At 40.6% G+C, this 18,426-nt stretch overlaps 1 protein-coding gene across 2 annotated transcripts in view; it reads right to left on the bottom strand.

Annotated features, from left to right (window-relative positions):
* The window catches only part of DOCK1 (dedicator of cytokinesis 1), a 321,093-nt gene that overhangs the window by 292,977 nt on the left and 9,690 nt on the right, over positions 1-18,426 (bottom strand). For both annotated transcript variants that reach the window (XM_054072202.1, XM_054072203.1), the window contains exon 2: positions 4,277-4,360. In XM_054072202.1, coding sequence (XP_053928177.1) covers positions 4,277-4,360 — 84 coding nt within the window. The remainder of the gene's footprint in view (positions 1-4,276; positions 4,361-18,426) is intronic.

Raw genomic sequence — 18,426 nt, 5'->3', positions numbered from 1 at the left:
ATTTGCACCTCCATTAAAGCTGCAAAAAATTACTGTTGTTTCTCTTGAATATTGCGTCTATTCAGCACAGAGTCACTCTGATAAGGTATTTGCTGCAATAAAAAAGAAAGGGGAAAAAACAACCAACCAACAACTAAATGTTCCCATATTATCAGGAATAACTTATTCTCAAATACTTCTCTGGGAACCCAAACTCCCTTCCCACAGTAGCACTAGAAATGAACTAGTGTTCAAACATGCAAGCTTGGTTTTCAGGCTTATTTACTGCTATTTTTAATAGTTATTCATCTTAATAAGCCACATTTTTTGATCATACATTTCATTTGCCCCTTCCACCAAATAATGTAGAGAAACAGAATTAAGACAATAAAGCAGCCCAGAAGGCCAAGGACATCCTGGGCTGCAATCAAAAGCAGCGTGGCCAGCAGGACGAGGGAAGTGATTCTGCCCCTCTATTCCTCTCTTGTGAGACCTCATCTGGAATACTGTGTCCAGTTCTGGAATCTTCAGCGTAAGGATATGGAGCTGTTGGAATGGGTCCAGAGGAGGCTACAAGGATGATCAGAGGGCTGGAGCATCTTCCCTATGAGGACAGGCTGAGAGAGTTGGGGTTGTTCAGCCTGGAGAAGAAAAGGCTCCAAGGAGACCTTATAGCGACCTTCCAGTACCTGAAGGGGCTACAGGAAAGCTGAGGAGGGGCTATTTGTAAAGGCTTGTGAGGATAGGATGAGGGGGAACAGGTACAAACTGGAGAGGGGCAGATTTAGACGAGACATAAGGAGGAATTTCTTCTTTATGAGAGTGGTGAGGCCGTTGCCCAGGGAAGCTGTGGCTGCCCCATCCATGGAGGTGTTCAGGGCCAGGTTGGATGGGCCTTGGGCAGCCTGAGCCAGTGGGATGTCCCTGCCCAAGGCAGGGGGGTTGGAATTGGATGATCTTTAAAGTCCCTTCCAACCCAAACTATTCTATGATTCTAAGATCTGGCAAGTACTAATTCAGAATGTGGAAAATACTTGTTTTGTGAAATCTGCTATGAAATGCAACCCTTCTCTCCTGCAGGATGAAGAATATTTACAAAGTCGTATGGTTTTGCTGTTTGGCTTTTCCTGGAAGGCTCATATTAGAAGATGTAAAAGGAAGCTTTCTAACTGAAGAATAAAATTGTCTGCAATTCTACCTGAAAGAAAAATATCAACTTGACTTTCAACATCAATTACTCTAGAAAAAAGCTTCATCTTTGCTTTGGTTCCTGGAAGAACAGAAACTTTTAACAGTGAAACAAATTCATTTGCAATCTCATAACTCCTACAAAAATACAGGCTGTTAAACAAGCCCTGCAATTTTACAGGATCTGCATACTGAATTATTTGTGCAAACCTCTTCCTGCATTTCGGAAAAAAAAGTTTTGAGGAAAAATTTAAGAAATTGAAAAGCCTTAGTAGTACGTTAAAGGATTTTCACCAGACTGTGGGTAACTCTAGGCTTGCTTTATCAACAACTCAGAGTTGGGCCATCACCTCAGTGAATGGCAAAAGCCCACACAAAAATCATCAGATATTTATACAAATTGTAAAATAGATATAACTTTCTTGGAAAAGTTCTCTGTGTATTTTTACTTCGAGAAGGTGTATTCTTTCTTCGAAAAGTTCTTGGTGTTTTTCCAGGACGTTTTCCCATGGGCTCTCAGCTCTCTATTGTTCATTATTCTTCTTTAAAGTCCACCTTGATAACATATCTCCGCTGTCTCATTTCAGTTCTCCCTCAGAAACGATGCATCATGATGCTTGCACTGACCATAAAAATCGCTTATCTTCTTTCTTGAGACATTTCTATTTATTCTTTAGAAGTTTAAAGAAAATCTCAAGCAGTTCCACTAACTTATATTTAATGCCTATACTCAAAGCCTTTTAATCACTAGTTATTAAATCAAATACCTATTCTAAGTCTGACCTGTTGATTTACTTTCCCAACACCAGTTCTGACTATACTCTTAACACAATACTCTATCACAATCCACTGGCAATAATATCTAAGTTTTACATCAATACATTCACCGTACCTCCTTATTTTCCTTAACAAGTAAAATCAAATTCCAAAATAAGCTGTACATATCACTAAAAAAAAAATCACATTTTAAACACAAAGTCCATCTTAGCAATCCATTCTGGTACACGGTAGCAACATGATACTCTATGGGAATCTGCCTGTCTTAAAGAAGACTTAAAACAGGTCTTCCAGGCTACACATATGAGATGGAGCCCTCTCAACTTGGCACCCTTTTCCATCTGCAGAGAGAAAACCAATGCAGCAAGGATCTACCATAGGCTTTTCTTGACAACAAAGCCAATGCAGAGAACATAAAAAAACCCACACAAATAACTATAGGCTACCACATCAAAGCCCATGGACACATAAAAGTAATCAGAACTACCTCCAACTTAAAAATTATTGCAGAAAACAACTTCAACATAATAACAATTCTACAGTAGGATGCCGAGAGTAGAATGCATAATACCAGATCTCAATGAAAGAAGCCAATCTTTTCCCCTCCACAATCTTAAACAATTGGAAAAGGGAAGGACTTTTGAGAAGCAGAATCATAGAGGCTCAGCAAAGAGGCATTATTGACTCTACAAACGACTCTTCTGTCCCATGCTCATATTATCAGGGCGCTTTCTTCAGATTGGTCCATCTCACCACAGCTTAACACAGCCCTGACAGGGACAGGGCAGATGGCAGGGAAGTTCCCAGGGACACACCTGGATGGTTTAGCACATATGGTACAAAAACCTCCTGGGGCACAACCTACACAAATTTTGTATAGAGGAACTTGGAGATCAAAAAGCTGAAATAATTACTTAATAAAGGTCGTTCTGTGAGCAAGAGAGATAAGAATTACGCCATCTAATTTCCCATCCCAGCAGGTGCATAATGAGTAATCACTGTATAAAACGTTTGGAAGAAGATTAATTTATTTGCATTTCTTTTAACATGAATTCATCACATGTGTTTGAAACTGAACAACGATGAGAGTGTGAAGGTCTTTCTATCCCCCAAGTCTAGGGGGCAAAGTGAGTCATCTCCACTGTCCCACTTAGTTGGCAGCAGTCATCATTTGATACAGTTTCACATACCCTATTCAGGATTCAATTTCTCCCACATTCATTAAAGAAACCTATTTTTATACAAAAGTACAAAGTTGCACACTATTTAAATAATTCACTTTGCATTTAAAATTTGTGCATTTGTAGTCTTTTTTATATATATAAAAAGCATGTAACGTCAGATAACGGAAAGATTGCTTTGCTTAGAGTCAAACTTGGCATTACAGAGGAAAACTGAACTCTGTAAGAAAATGTCAACCTAGGAATAATGAGAAAAATCTTTTTGCACAGCAATGAGTAGAGCTTGTTACTTTTGTTAAAATAGCATTGTGTTTCAGTAAATCATAACAATAAAAAACCCTATTAAGCCAATATCTAAAACAAATCTATCACACATGTACCAAGAGATCAAAGTCTAGAGAAAGAAACAAATTAAATCAATACATTAAAGCAAATCCCATTTCCACAAACCAAAAAGCGTTACAATATTTTAAACAGTTTAGTTACATGGTACTTATACTTTCCAAATTGCAGCATACCATCAGGATATAAGGAGAGACCTGTGTTTTGCCTGGCTCAGTACTGGATCAAGCAAGAACTTAAGTGTTATGACAGTTTTCACATTCTGTTGATTATCAAACTCAGCATTCAAATTCCCTTTCTCATGGATCAAGAAGAAAGGATTTTGGTACGTGTAAAGTTTCTACAGCTTCATATCAAAACAAGCAAAGCATCTGAAAAGCCCAAAACCAGTCCATGGCACTGTAACGCGTACCCATCTTATAAGAGAAACATAAATAATTTAGGACCCAAGCGACTCAAATTCAGATTAAACTTCTTTTAGCAGTAAGATATTTTGCATTACCTGAGGGTATCCTAAAAGCATCTATCATTTTCCTAACACAGAGTAGATGCTACAATTAATCCATACAAATAAAGCTGTGTGAACATCCATCTTCCATAGAAAAGGAAATGGTTATTCACCAGGTATTGACCACACACCTTCACTCACATGTAACATTGGTTAATTCTGCGTTCATTAGAAATAATGTGTTCTGTCCTTTAGCAAGAAAGTAATTCATCACCTGATAACACAAGATGATAAGGTCACAAACAGCAAAGTAATGCAACTGCATAAACAATGTTCTGGAATGCAACTTTTCCCAGCTTACCTTCATACGTTTCCAATATGTGCACAGTGTCGCCTATTTGTAAGGAAAGTTCATCTGGTCCCCTCGCATCGTAATTGTAGAGAGCTGGACAAAGGAAACACGGCAATTAGCACATGCAAGGCAATGTAACTGTCAAGATTTTTGTTTCTCCATGTAATTGCTTTTATTACTCATTGTTGCCGTTCTCAACCTCTTTGTAAGGGATTCTAGGAAAAAAAAAAAATCAAACAATTTGTAAAAATTCGGCCAAGTCCAACAACTCATTAATATTTCCCCTTGTAACAAATCTCAAAAAGCTACACCATCCACTTTCCAAAGACACTCCATTTCTAATGTTTTGCTTCTTCATAACACAACTCATGTTTTTATTGTGTTTGTCTGCCTTCCAGCGCTTTGTCAATTTTATGCAGTTCTGTAAAGAACTGCAACCCTCCACTGACATTTCAACATTCAGAACATCTACAACCTGTCTTTAGAAAACTCGAATTACTACCACTAATAATAAAGAATGCTTTCTCAGACACTTCACTAATTTACTGGACGCATACTATATTTAAAACCAACATGATTTCAGAATTCCTGAGTGCCAGAGGTAACGGTATCAACCCACTGTATTCATGGGAGAGACTGAAGCAGGGCAGAAAGGATTCTGGACTGAGAGAATTCTCTCAGATTTGTCTAGATGCACGTAAATAGCAAATCTCGCAGTTGTGTATAACCCAAAAGTGACTTCATTGTAGGTCATGAGTTCCAGCTCAGGCTCAGCCCTTGGAGGAGAGTCTGCTCATCACTACCCCTCAGACCAGCAGTCAGCCACCACCCACACTTATCTTTCTTGAAGGAGCACTGGATGAACACCTTCAGACCGTGATGAAGTCAACTGCAAAAACTTAATGCTGGAAGCAACTGCTGAAGGCCGTTTCAGTGGCCTTCAGGCTGCCTGCACTTGGGAGACTTCACTCCTGTCCAGAGAATGACTTGAGAGACTAAAAATTGGTTTGCTGTGAAAAAGCAGTAGCAAGGTATATAGTAACAGAGATAATTCAGATGGAAAAGATGCTTACCACGCTCACTGGTGAAATGATATCATAACCAATAAACAGAAATGACAGGGTGGGTTTTTAAAGAACTAAAGCAGAATTTTTGAGAGCTGTCATCCTCAGGAAATAAACTAAAAATTAAAAAAAAGTAATTCAAAGACCACTTCACCCTACCTTCCCCAAAGAAAGTTTGGAAACTTTGAGCACTGAGAACAGCAATGCTCAGAAATTTATCTGACAAATAACGCTGAAAACTACATCTGCTTAGGAAAAAATATTAATCTGAAAACCAAAACAGTTATGACTCCTATAGCTAGATTTTACATTTCATACAGAGCAAACTCTCTGTAAGAAAAAAAATAAAGTCTTCCAATACCAAGTAGGGTCCCCCTGCCCAAAGGCAACAGCTCCAGTATTTCACAAGACAATGAACTATAGTCAAAGTAGACCCACAGCAGTTTCTGCACAGTTCTACAACTGCAGTTACTCCCCCCAGTGAGGATACCAAGATCAAGGCGCTTTATATGCTATTCTTAATAACTACTGAAACAGCAAAAGTAGTCTTTCTTCTTCACTGTGAGGCACGTACTTCTCATCCTCGCATTTCCCGTACATAAAGGGCTGTGCTCCTTTGAGCACAGACCTCCTCATCACAGTGACATCTTCCAAAACGCAGTGTCAAAGGACAGCTTTTGAAAAGTAGTCGAGAATCATCATTTCTTACTATTTGTCACAACTCTTTCAGGAGTGGAAGCATTTTTTGAATATGATAGTTACCTCAAAACTTGCTACCATCCCTCAGATCAACACTTGCTTTTCTTTCTAACTTACTTTCCCAGGACAGGGTTGGTGTGCTCAGAAATTCTCCAGTGGGACTCACAGATACTCTAATCAGAGTAGAAAGACCAGGGCAAGTTATGTGTGACTCTTCCTTGCAGGGAAACTTTCACAGATATTCAGACTAGAAGAGTTCACAGGACTTTAAGGACACATACTGCACTCATCACAGGTCTCAAAGAACTTCCAAAAAAATGAATCAAACTTAAAACACACAAAAAGCCACAGTTATAAGAAGGCAACATCAGACCCAGGTAGCACTCTTGCTTACCTGTCCAATTCTCTCCTATTCCCAAGTGCTCCCAAGAAGAAGGCTACAGCCTATATTACACAGACCAACAACGAAAATTACATCTGTAAGAACTAGTAACTAGAGAAAAATACTTTCTTGACCTCAAATCTGATAATCGGTTTAGCCTCAAGTGCGCAAGCAGGAACAATACAAGCGAGCACATGAGAAGGTCAAATTCCACCATGACCATGGGGCACAGTGCCCATCACTGCCTCCAACTGTGGCTACAACTTCAGTTGCAACGTCCAGGAGTTACTAATTATTCTCCCCAGAACGTACTGAATTCCAGCTTACTATGCTAACAACAACAAATACATAATGGGTTGCCTTGGTCCTTTTCTGGGCAGTACTCCTCTTGCTTGACAGACTACAGGCTTTAAAGTTAAGTAGTAAATAAATAAGAGTGCAAGATGATACAGAACATGAAATAGCAATCTGGAAGTGGAAACATAATATACAGCGCAAACTTATAAACAGAGGAGAGGACACTTCAGGGTAAAAAAATAAAGGTCAAGTGCATCACAGAGACCAATATCAACAGTATTTCAATGAAGGCTTTAGAAAGTAATATAGTTTTATTGACATCAAAACAAGACAAGCTAGCTGTTCCTGTTTTAATGTTTTTCTTAACTTTTTCATTATTAAAGAGAGATAAACCTTCCCTCCCAGGTATTTGGCGCAGAATATTTCTAAGCCATAATTGCTATTTTGCAGGAGAAGAGGGTTCTGCGCAAAGCTCATTAGCAAAAATTAACATTTTCAACTGCTCTGAGCAGGAGGATGTTAATGATGGCGAACACAGAGCACACTGGACAGTCTGCTCAGACACTCATCAGAAAGGTTTTTAGTTGCTTTTTTGCATATACCAGGGAAGAAAAATACTAACATTAACTCCTCCAAACTTGCATGGTTGGAGTTCAACACCTAACTCCATTGCCCAGGTCTTTATTTAGAGCTCTTCAATGCTCACAGCTGTCACTGCAGGCTAGAGGACCCATGAATGCTCAACACATCCAAAAATTAATTCCACTTGAGTTTTCCCCCTTTGAGACCCTCACGAACAATCTCACTGGCTCATACCTGACATTCCAGTCAGGAAAAGTTTGCATTATGACAGACTAAAAACAGTCCCATACTTAAGCATTTCCCAAATATTTAAATGGAATAACACTAAGGATCAAAGGCAGCTATGAATAAAAGACATCAAAATTTATAGCCAAGAGTGCTAACTGGTGTCTGTCATAAGAAGGAGGGTCATGTAACGGGAGCTTCACTGTAACAGCCAATTCTTTCAACGGAAGATGACAAACAGCCATCAAGTGGCAATTACAGCTCCCACTGACCTGAACTGAGTGAGCAGCACTGACCATGAAAAGAATATTTATCTTTAAAAATATATATGTGTGAAAAACACATCTACAAAAGAAATAAGCTAGCAGATAACTCACTGTCAGGGTACTTTGTGTACAGTGCCATCACAAATATTATGACAGATAAAATGTTTGATTAGAGAAGCAGGGCTTAAATTAAAGGAAAAAAAAAACAAAATTCGGAGGAATAAAACATGAAACTACTATGCTTACATTTTGTCTGATCAACTGCATTCTGAATCACCACTTAAAATATTTAAAAGCCAGAAGTTCCAATTTTTAATTTCCTTTAATTGAAGTAAGTTTAGCCTCACTTGGAAAATCCAGTTCTCGGTGTGACAAATTTTCAGCTCGGGAGAGCTCTAAGCTAGATGAAGCATTAGGAATATTTACATCACTAACATCAGGCGTCTCCATCACACTTGCACTGAGAATCAAGGTTCACTGTTTCAGCAAAGGAGCTACACAGCCTTGTAACTCACAGAAACCCTTGCTACAATGCACAAGCAAGATAAGGAATATAGTTACTCAATCATCAAAAGGTTTATGGCTAAAGACCTAGCTAGTCCAAGTTAACCTCATAGCACCTCTATGCTCTTCATCCACGATCAGGATTCATCTTATTCTCCTCTCTAATAAACACCAACTGACAAGGCACAGCAGAGCTTCTCTATTGCAACTGAATACTCTCATCCCTTACCATTTAGAAAAATGCTATTTACAACGTGTTTTCTCCTTAAGGGATAAATCTGTAGTAGTGGTAATTTAAGAGACCATGCAAAAGAGCTACCATAATCACTGGAGCTCAGGAAAGATGCTGCTTTCTGAGCTGCAAACATGCTGCCCTTCCACAGAAGCAATACAGGACTTCATCACTCTGGCTCCTGCAATCCAGTGCCACCTCCCTCAGCTTGGTCTGCACTATAGATAAAGTATCCAGCACATACAGCCCAGTACATCGCAATCAGCTTTAAATGAGCAAGAGAGTCACATGTAAAGGGGATTTGCTTCCAGGAGAAGAGGACTGCCCCTCCCTGCAGAAGACCCTTGAAAAGATGAAGGGGGTAGTTGCTCCTCTATACCTCTGGCACCAGCTGGGCACCTAAGAGATACCCACATCTGACCAATGTTTTCTAATTATACTTACAAAGTTAGCTTGCAGAAAAAAATGACCGCAGGATTTCCTCAAAGTTATGGACAAAGAAACACAGCTTTATTCGCCAGTTCTAAGTATCATTAACTATGACTGATTTAATCTAGAGCTGTGGGGGCCTATTATATTTTCAGTATCACACCTATGGACCATATTTCCTTGATAATCGTGTTATAGGTACATACGCACCGGCTGCTGAACATTTTGGATGCAGTCTTACATCTAACCTGCTTATAAAAATAGAGGGAGACTTAAACTTCTCACGACAGGGAAAGCACACAGTAATTTTAGGTAATGCACTGCTGATGCATAAAGAACAGTTGTGGCTTTTGAGACCTGCACTGAACAAAGCCAGCTGTGTATGGATCTAGTATGTCTTTTAATTAGGCAACATGAAGGCTGAAGAGCATCCAGCAAATATATCGATGAACTTTGTGTTTCAGCTCCGAGATGCAATGAGCAAAACTACGATGACAAAAGAGAAAACACAAAGTCACAGCGACCAAATCATTCTGTAGCCACCCCTCATTCCCACAGGACAGAGGCTTCAGCAGCACCAAAGATATTTTTCCTCATCAGCTGCGCTTTCAGCCAATCAACTCTCTGGGTAAAGGCTTTCCCTGCTCCCCTCCTCCTCCCACTGCAACCACAAAGCACATCTACACAAAAGTATGAAGTGCCAAAAGCAAAGGATTAGTGTGGGCACAGAAAGAACAATTTTTTTCAACTCTAGGAGTTGACAGAGAAAGGAACAATGAATAGGGCATTACAGTAATTGCACTAAAAACCATTTACTGCTAAAGAATACAAAACAAACACCTCTACTGAACTGCACTCATTAATCTGTATGCATTAGAAAAATGAGGAGTGCAATACTAGAAGAATTCAAGAGAGATGACAGAAGTGAATAAAAGGAAAAAGCAAACAAAGGTAATATCAATATATATGGAAAAAAGCTTTTCTCTGTCTGTATGAAAGCTGAGCTATCATAAGAGATGCCATGAAAGTGTTAGAGTAACATTCCCTGGAATTACTTTGCATTAAAGGCCACATTAATTGTTCCACACTCCTAAAAAAAATGGCAAACTACATTTAACACATTATCAGCTTTATTTTACACTTTTACAAAAAATCCTAAAATCATAATTGTGCTTTTTCCATAAAAGCATACTGAAACCACAGAGGTGAAAGCTAAGTGTCTTGCAAGATCTCTACTATTAAAAAATAAAAGAAACCTAAAGGTTTCCCTCCTCGTTCTCTAAAAGGAAAGTGGCTCCTTTCAGTATTAGGGAGACTCCTTAGTCCTCTGTTACTTAGACAAGTTTCCAATTTTTACAACTGAGGCAATAGAGAAGGAAGATTAAAAAAAGACATGCACAAGTTGCACCAAAGATTTGTTAAAGATTATTAGTTCATGAGTGTATTAACCAAAGGTAGGCCTTCCCGATTTACTCAAATCACCTAGTGTTTTGTGACTCCTGGTTTCACCAAGCTCGCTTCACGGTTCCTTCTCAATGGTCTAATCATTCCATCATCCAAACATTCACAAAAGATGAATTTCCTAATGAGAGGAGAAGCCTGAAGAAGACCTTAAGAGTTGAACAGTTAGCACCAAGCTAACTAAGAAAACACAGCTCATGGTTCCCCCTCCCCAGTAACGCACTACACTTTACAGATTAAACCCACAAACGTGACTTATTCAGTAGGACTAGACTATATCCAGAAAACCTAAGCAGAAAGTAAGGATTTATTCTCATTTCCTCTTACAAAGGGGAGACCAATTCTTTCCTCCCTCTCCACCTGAGCAGCAAACTCCTGAAACACATCTCTGTTCATCCAGAACCTGTATTCCCACACAAGCCCAGGAGCACTGCCTCTCCTCCATGAACTACACAGGACATCTGTCGAGGGGGAGAGAATCCTGAACCTGGACTCTGGCACCCCTCAAACCAAAATCCCTGCAATGACAGCTGCCTTCCCACTTCCAAAGGGAGGACATGAAACACTCAACAGGAAACTAGTCAATATACACAGGAATAAATCCTGCATTTAGAGAAGAATCTAAGCACAGGTGCAGCACCAACTGTTCATTGAGCACAGCTCAGAAAGAGCAAAGGGCCACCCAAGCTTCTATAAACATAACTAGACACGTCAGGTTCCACAACAGAAGGCAACACAAGGGAGCAATATGTTTTGTAACACATCTGCTGTGTTATCACTACCCAAAATGAATTAATAACCTGAGCACACTTTGTAAATCCAGAGCAATCCCCAACCTTCGGTCATGTTGTCTTCCCGAAGCATAACCATCCTGCTGCTGAATCTGGACAGCAAAGCTCAAGTAGGACAGAACAAGATGCACACCTGTTATTTCTGCTCTAATTAGAAAAAATAAATAAATAAGAGCTCTGGACCTACCCAAGATTCCCAAGAACTAAGTTCAGGTTCTTGCTTTTCCTTCTCTCCCCTTTTAAGCCAGATACTTTATTTTTAGGGAGCTAATGAAGCAAGATGCCAACTCACTCTTTTAACAGCTTTCTCCCTCCTCCTTGCTACTCAATCTGTATTCAGAGTACTTCACTGCTAAGTACGGAGGGTATAAAGCTGAAACTAGTCTTAAAGGAAAAACAAAGAAAAAAATATTATTGACTATAGCAGCATTAACAATATTCCATAATGCATAACTAACAAGAATCACAATCAGGAACACTCAAATTGATTTTTAAAATTAAAAAGTCCATTAACTGAAACAAGTTGTACGCAGGAAGTAATCACACCACCCCAAGCTCTTAACACTGGCTTTTGTAGAAAAAGCTAGATGCTGATTTAGACAAACAGAAAACATTATCTAGAGGCAGATGCCAGGGCATCTGTCTTCTGGAAATGCAGAATCACAAAGTGAGTGAGTTTTGATGTTCCCCTGAATTTCCTGCATTTCACTGGGGGACACATAGAAGCGATAACTCGTCTCTTGCTTTGACAGGTCTACAGGAAACACCCTCAAAAGAGGTAAAGGCAGCACCTGAGCATGCAGTGTGCTCACCACACTTTTAATTAACTGAAATTTAAAATAGTCTGTACCTGAAGTCTTTCGTAAACCTTCAATATCGCTATGTGTAAAATGCATTAAGGTATCTGCTGGGCATGAGAAGGAAGAAGAAGAGTTAAACATTGGAGAGGAGAAGGAACTAGTTCAGTTTACGGTCAATGCTGGCAGAGGGTCAAATGTGTATGAACTGGTCATGAGTCACTGTCAGGCTGCACCATTAGACGGAGGTTCCCCAAGAGATGATAAGTGACCAAAGCTGGCAGCACTGCGGCTCCACACCCATTCCTGGCTGATGTGCTTCCAGTCGCACACATCCCCACCCCTTCCCTTGCACCAGTGCTGGCGCCCACCCTCAGCCAACAGCTGCAAGGAGTTCAGCGTGCTCAAAACCTCAGCACTTTTTCTGCAATAGCACTATTAAAGAAGCCTGAGCAATCAGAAGAAACCAGCAACAGGAAGGCAGGGAAGAAACCAGCACAGGGACAAGCACTGGGAGGGCAACAGCACCAGCTTCAAACAACACCAACCACAGCCTTAGGGGAAGGTCCCGAACAGAGCAGAGCAGTTCAGACCCGTCCTGCCGAACACAGGAGCAAACATCCTCAAACACAACAAGCTCAATCTTAAAGCCAGCTTATCAAAGGTACCGTGTTAGTCATGTACACAATGCGGGCAAACCCTTAAATCCTTCCCAATCCAGTGCTCCAGGCTAAACCAGCACAAATTACCGTCTAAGTCTGCACTGGCACCAGTGCTCAATCAGAAGTTGCAAACTTGGAGTTCAAGTAGAACATATCGTCTCCTGAGTGGCTGGGAGCAGCACCTCCTACACACGTTGGGCAGAAGACCGGTCGTAGATGAAGCAGAACCTTTATGAAAAAACGTTTCTCAGCGTTTGGCTGCTGCTATGCAAAAGCCAGCAAGCCCAGTTATACCTGCATGAGGATTTTAACAAACAGTCCACACTGCACTCAGCTCCACCTGAAGATGCTTGACAGATCAGTCCCCTGCTTCTTTGGGGGTAATGGTTGACAGGCAACTGAACATGAGCCAGCAGTGTGCCCAGGTGGCCAAGAAGGCCAATGGCATCTTGGCTTGTGTCAGAAACGGTGTGACCAGCAGGACCAGGGGGGTTATTCTCCCTCTGTACTCAGCACTGGTGAGACCGCACCTTGAGTACTGTGTTCAGTTCTGGGCCCCTCACCACAAGAAGGATGTTGAGGCTCTGGAGCGTGTCCAGAGAAGAGCAATGAAGCTGGTGAGGGGCTGGAGAACAAGCCTTATGAGGAGCGGCTGAGAGAGCTGGGGTTGTTTAGCCTGGAGAAGAGGAGGCTGAGGGGAGACCTTATCACTCTCTACAACTACCTGAAAGGAGGTTGTGGAGAGGAGGGAGCTGGGCTCTTCTCCCAAGTGACAGAGGACAGGACAAGGGGGAATGGCCTCAAGCTCCACCAGGGGAGGGTCAGGCTGGATATCAGAAAAAAATTATTCACAGAAAGAGTCATCGGGCACTGGCAGAGGCTGCCCAGGAAGGTGGTCGAGTCACCTTCCCTGGAGGTGTTTAAGGAACGGGTTGATGAAGTGCTTAGGGACATGGTTTAAGGGAGTGTTAGGAATGGTTGGACTCGATGATCCAGTGGGTCCTTTCCAACCTGGTGATTCTATGATTCAATCTCTTCCCTTGCTGTTGCTGCAGGTCTCTATTGCACCGAACATCATCCTGGGAAGAGTGTCTTTTACTAAGCATTTCTATAGCAGGGAGCTTAATGACACAGCTATATTTTAATAGTCATTTGAAAGACTAGAAAAATCAAGTTCAACACAATAAAACTGCTATCATACTACCGCTGAAATAGTTAGCAAAAAATGCCCCCTGCAAGACACTGTTCACTGCAATATAGAGCTGATGATGCAGAGCGAAAAGCCTCAAGCAAGAGGAAAATGGGGTGATGGGAAATTTTCTTTTCCTATTATTCTTCTTCCTTTTTTTCTACAAGCAAAAAAAAAATCAAAATTCCTCTCTAGCTTTCCCAGGAAAAGTTGTGGAATGGGGAAGAGACAGGATGGTGTTTCAGGCTTCTTACACATCAAACTGAACCCAACTCATTTTCACCTGCCATCACCTCATTTGTCTCTCAGTCCTTCAAGCGCTCTCCAACAACAAGAACTACAGAGAAAGCACACAGATCCAGAGTCAAATAACCCCCAAGGAACTTGTTCAGCTTTCTTACAAACAAGAGATAGAGAGAAAAAACACCTGCTAAGAGCCACAGTTTGATCCACCAATACTTCCTCTCCTCCACAACAGCCAGGCTGTTGCAGAAATTAGAAATATACAATATTTTTCCTCAAGTTGTAACTTATATTGGAATTAATGGAAAAATGTAACCATGGAAGCAAGTCAAACAGTGCTGAGTGCATTAAAAGATAAGAGCAGCATTTTGCAGAAACGGGGAAAAATTGTTTTTCTCTAAGCCCGTAAGAAATCATATGCCTCGTGCCGCTTTCAGAAGAGCAACAGAGTTGGCTCGGCCACAGGCGTAAACAAAGAGTCACTGTCCTGCTCGCTCCAGGCTGCAGTTGGTCTGTCACCATCAACCCCTTCCACTAGAAGCAGGGTTTCCTTACCGCGCTGTTAGATTGTATTCTGTACAATCCCATTTAAGGGGTATCCTTTAAGCTCATAATAATTTCTGTGCTCATTCTTGAAGAAATAGGGAGAAGGAAATGTAACCAATTTGGTATTCCTAGTCTTTAAAAACCCAGCATCACATTTTACTCTCTCCAATAAATCACATATACAAACTTTGGGGAAGTGGAAAACAATGAACTGGAGGAACGCTTGAAAGCTCTGCAGTTGATGTTGAACTCCACAGCTTTCTGCACAACTGGATCCTAAATATATAGTCACAACACTTTATCACAAGTTAATTTGATTGTTCTGAAGCCTTTTGTAGTCTAACTGAAGTTAATCTAGCCCAATAATCTATCACAAACCAACGTGGGAAATTCCCAGCTGAGAAATTTCTGCCAACAGCCCCTGCGTCCTGTGTTGCTGATCAATTCAGTTCCCAATTGCTAGAAAACTCCTCGGCAAACTGAAATCCATCAAAAAAAAAAAGGCAACTGATACCCTCACACTCCTAAGCCTCAATAACACTCATTAATGCATAACAGTTCAAGGCCATAACGCCTTACTTGCTAAGCAAAACCACCTAAAGAGACTGTATTTCAAAAACACCACTTATGGTCATGTGCATTAATACTAGTAGGGCATTCAGTTACTAGTTACTGCTGCCACTAACCCAACTTGCTAACCTATCACTATAAAAAAAAAATTAACTATTCTTTTTCATGCGTTATCTTCCCAGCATCACTCCACCTATTTGCTGAAACGAGGTGAAGCATAAGTACGCGGCACACGCAGTTGGGCAGCTCAGGATAGGACCAGCCAACAGATATGGCAAGGGCCAGCTCCTGGCTAGAGGAGATCAGTGCCATTTCTAGCACTGCCCCACTGGAAACAAGAGCTTAAAGAGAACCATTTCCATGGAACGATTTCTAAAGCAACACAGAAGGTACAAAATCTGCTCAAATGTTTGCACTTGGCAAGCTCCAACTGGTAGTACAAGCTTGTGTTAAACTGGACAGCACATCTGTCCTCTACAACCTTACACCTTAGAACATCTTTCCCCCTCACTGCAAAAATACTTAAGTAGTCTAATAACCTGCAGTTATTTCTCAACTATTCCACTAGTTCAGCACTTCCAGGACCTCTACCTCTACCTTTAAACAAAAACAAACGAATGATAGCTATTATATTGTATGCTCAATTCAAAAAAAAACAACTCTTTCTTAATATAAAATGAACACACACAACAGCTAAGTTGGGCGAAAACTTCCTATGAGATACCTGGACCTTTCCGCGGTGGGACTCGTGTCCACAGCCTGCATGCCAAGGATAAAGGAGTGTTCAAAAAGGGTGAGGAAAGGGACAGTATTTATGCCATTATCCTGTAAGAGTCTAAATATTCTTCTCGATAAGGAGGGCTCGGTATTCTGGAGCAAAACAGTTCAAACTTCAAAAACGTTTCTTGGTTCATTAGTATCCCAAGAGCAAGATCCATGCAAGCAAGCTGCATGTAAAGGTAACAAAATGCTTGTGATATGCAGATGCAGTAAGTAGGGCAACACCATGGCAGAGCCCAAGGCTTCACTAATGTTCACCAATATCCTACTTTTTAAGTTTACCCAGTCATTTCTCAACGCCATCACTATCCTAACTCACCTTATCAACACTTGAGCTGACATCCAATTATGCTACTTCCCCTTCACAAAACCATTTTATATTCTCCACACTCCTTATTTAATCTTATAGAAGCATCAAGACGAACATAATACATAAACTCCTAATCTTAAAGTTTGCATCTTGATGTAAGACCAGCTCCCAGATCAGCATGCTGTGTTACAGATGATACCATGTCTGGACTGTAAAAACTTACACACTTATGCCAATATTTCAGATATTCCGGCCCCAAGACTATTAAAGTTTCTTCCAGCATTCAGCCAAGAACATGTTCACCTCCATGCATTCTAATTGCAGAAACTGGCATTTGTTTCATAAAGCCCAAACTGTATTTTCTGTATTTAAGGCACAAATCTGAACCAGTTCACTCAGTTATCACAGTCCAGTAAATAAAGAGGCCTCTTTTGCAGCAAAAGTTATCAATAAAAATGTGTTAACGAATCATTTCAAGAATACATTCAACTCAAAAATCAAACACAAGCTGAACCTACACAAAACTTCTAAAAATGTACACAGTACCATAACTGAGTAATTCTCTTAAGCCTTTACTAAAATGTGCTTATCTGGATATATCCAGTCCACTGCTTTATTTTTGGGGATAAGAATTCCCACCCCACAGAGCTCAAAGAAAGACAAAGACTCAATTGCTCTCAAAGAGGTTTTTTTCCCAAAGAAAACCTTGCTAATGGGACACTCTCCCTATTATGTGGGCAGCATACACTGACTAAGTAAGTAACTACCCATCGATGTTGCAGGTTCAGTTACAAGATGGAACCAGTTTAATGAAGGATTTATTATAATTGCATTAAGACTTGCACATGCATCACCTGCATCAACATCCCCGTAGCATGATTCAGCAGGAGAGATCAGATCTGATTAAACAGAGCCCAAAGTCCAACTCTCATAATCAGCATTTTTGGGGACACACCGAGACCTTACAGCAAACAGTTCTGTATTAGCCAGCACTAAAAAAATTCCCTCATCCATCAGCACCTTATCAATCCTGTAGCTTCACAGGACAGTGATGCTTAGCATTGAAGAGATGCAATCCAATGTTAACTGCAGATGAGTACTACCCAGATAAATATCTAACACTTTTTAAATCCTTTTAGACTCTTAGTTACAAGGAAACACCCAAAAAAACAGAACCAACAAATAAAAATAAACAAAAATGTAATATAAGAAATACCAAAAGAATATTTGGCTCTCCATTAAAAGTCGAAGGCTGCTGTTTTGTCCCATTTGACTCACACACTATGGAAACTACTGTCTAAAAAATACCTCTGTGCCACAAAAATATCTGTTCTCATATCCAGCCACTTAACTTGTGAGCAAGAACAACAGTTTTCTCATCAGAAGAGCTCAATAACTGAAACCTTTGGGAAAGGGATCTTTATCCAGTGCTTCAGTCCCTTCCAGTGCTTTGTCATATGTCACTAATTTTAAAAAGTAGACAATGCCAGCCGCAGTGTTTGTGAGCAAGTCCCAGTCTCACAGGAATTCTAGGCTGCTATTCCACGTACTGCCTGGAAGTCCATAAGAAAAAAGTTGTTTTCTTTATGCCCGACTGCTAGTGAGCGGCACCACAAAAGACAAAATTAAGTGCAGAACAGACTTGACCAAGATCACGTAGCTGTGGAAGACAGACTGTAAGGAGCTGAGAGGCACTGCTGATGGGCTGTTGAGGATGGAGGCGGTTAGATCCTGCCATACCAATGACTTACCTTCCACAGAGTAACTCTGATTTGAAACAGAAGCACAAATACCTCCAAAACTAAACGTAAAAAAAAAAAAACACAAACCACTTTTTTTTTAAGCCAGCGTATTGAAACTATCTGTTAAAATCACCATTTCAGCTACACCACTTAACCTTTTACATCGCAAACTTCACTGAGATCGGTGCTCAGAAGCATTAAAAAAAACCAAACCCAAAACCACAAGAAACACAGAACACATCGACCTCAGATGGGAAGGCAAAAAACTATCTCAAGTCTACTCCTTGACTAAGGATTCTTGGTCAAAGAATCATCGTAAAGGCTGTGTATTGATGGAGGGAGACACAACCAACACCTAGTAGTTATAGCAAGGAAAATTCACAAGACA

Source organism: Cuculus canorus, chromosome 7, assembly GCF_017976375.1.
Source record: "Cuculus canorus isolate bCucCan1 chromosome 7, bCucCan1.pri, whole genome shotgun sequence".
In the NCBI taxonomy this organism is placed as follows: Eukaryota; Metazoa; Chordata; class Aves; order Cuculiformes; family Cuculidae; genus Cuculus; species Cuculus canorus.
Note: the sequence above shows the minus strand (reverse complement) of the source record. Positions and strands in the feature narration are given on the sequence as shown.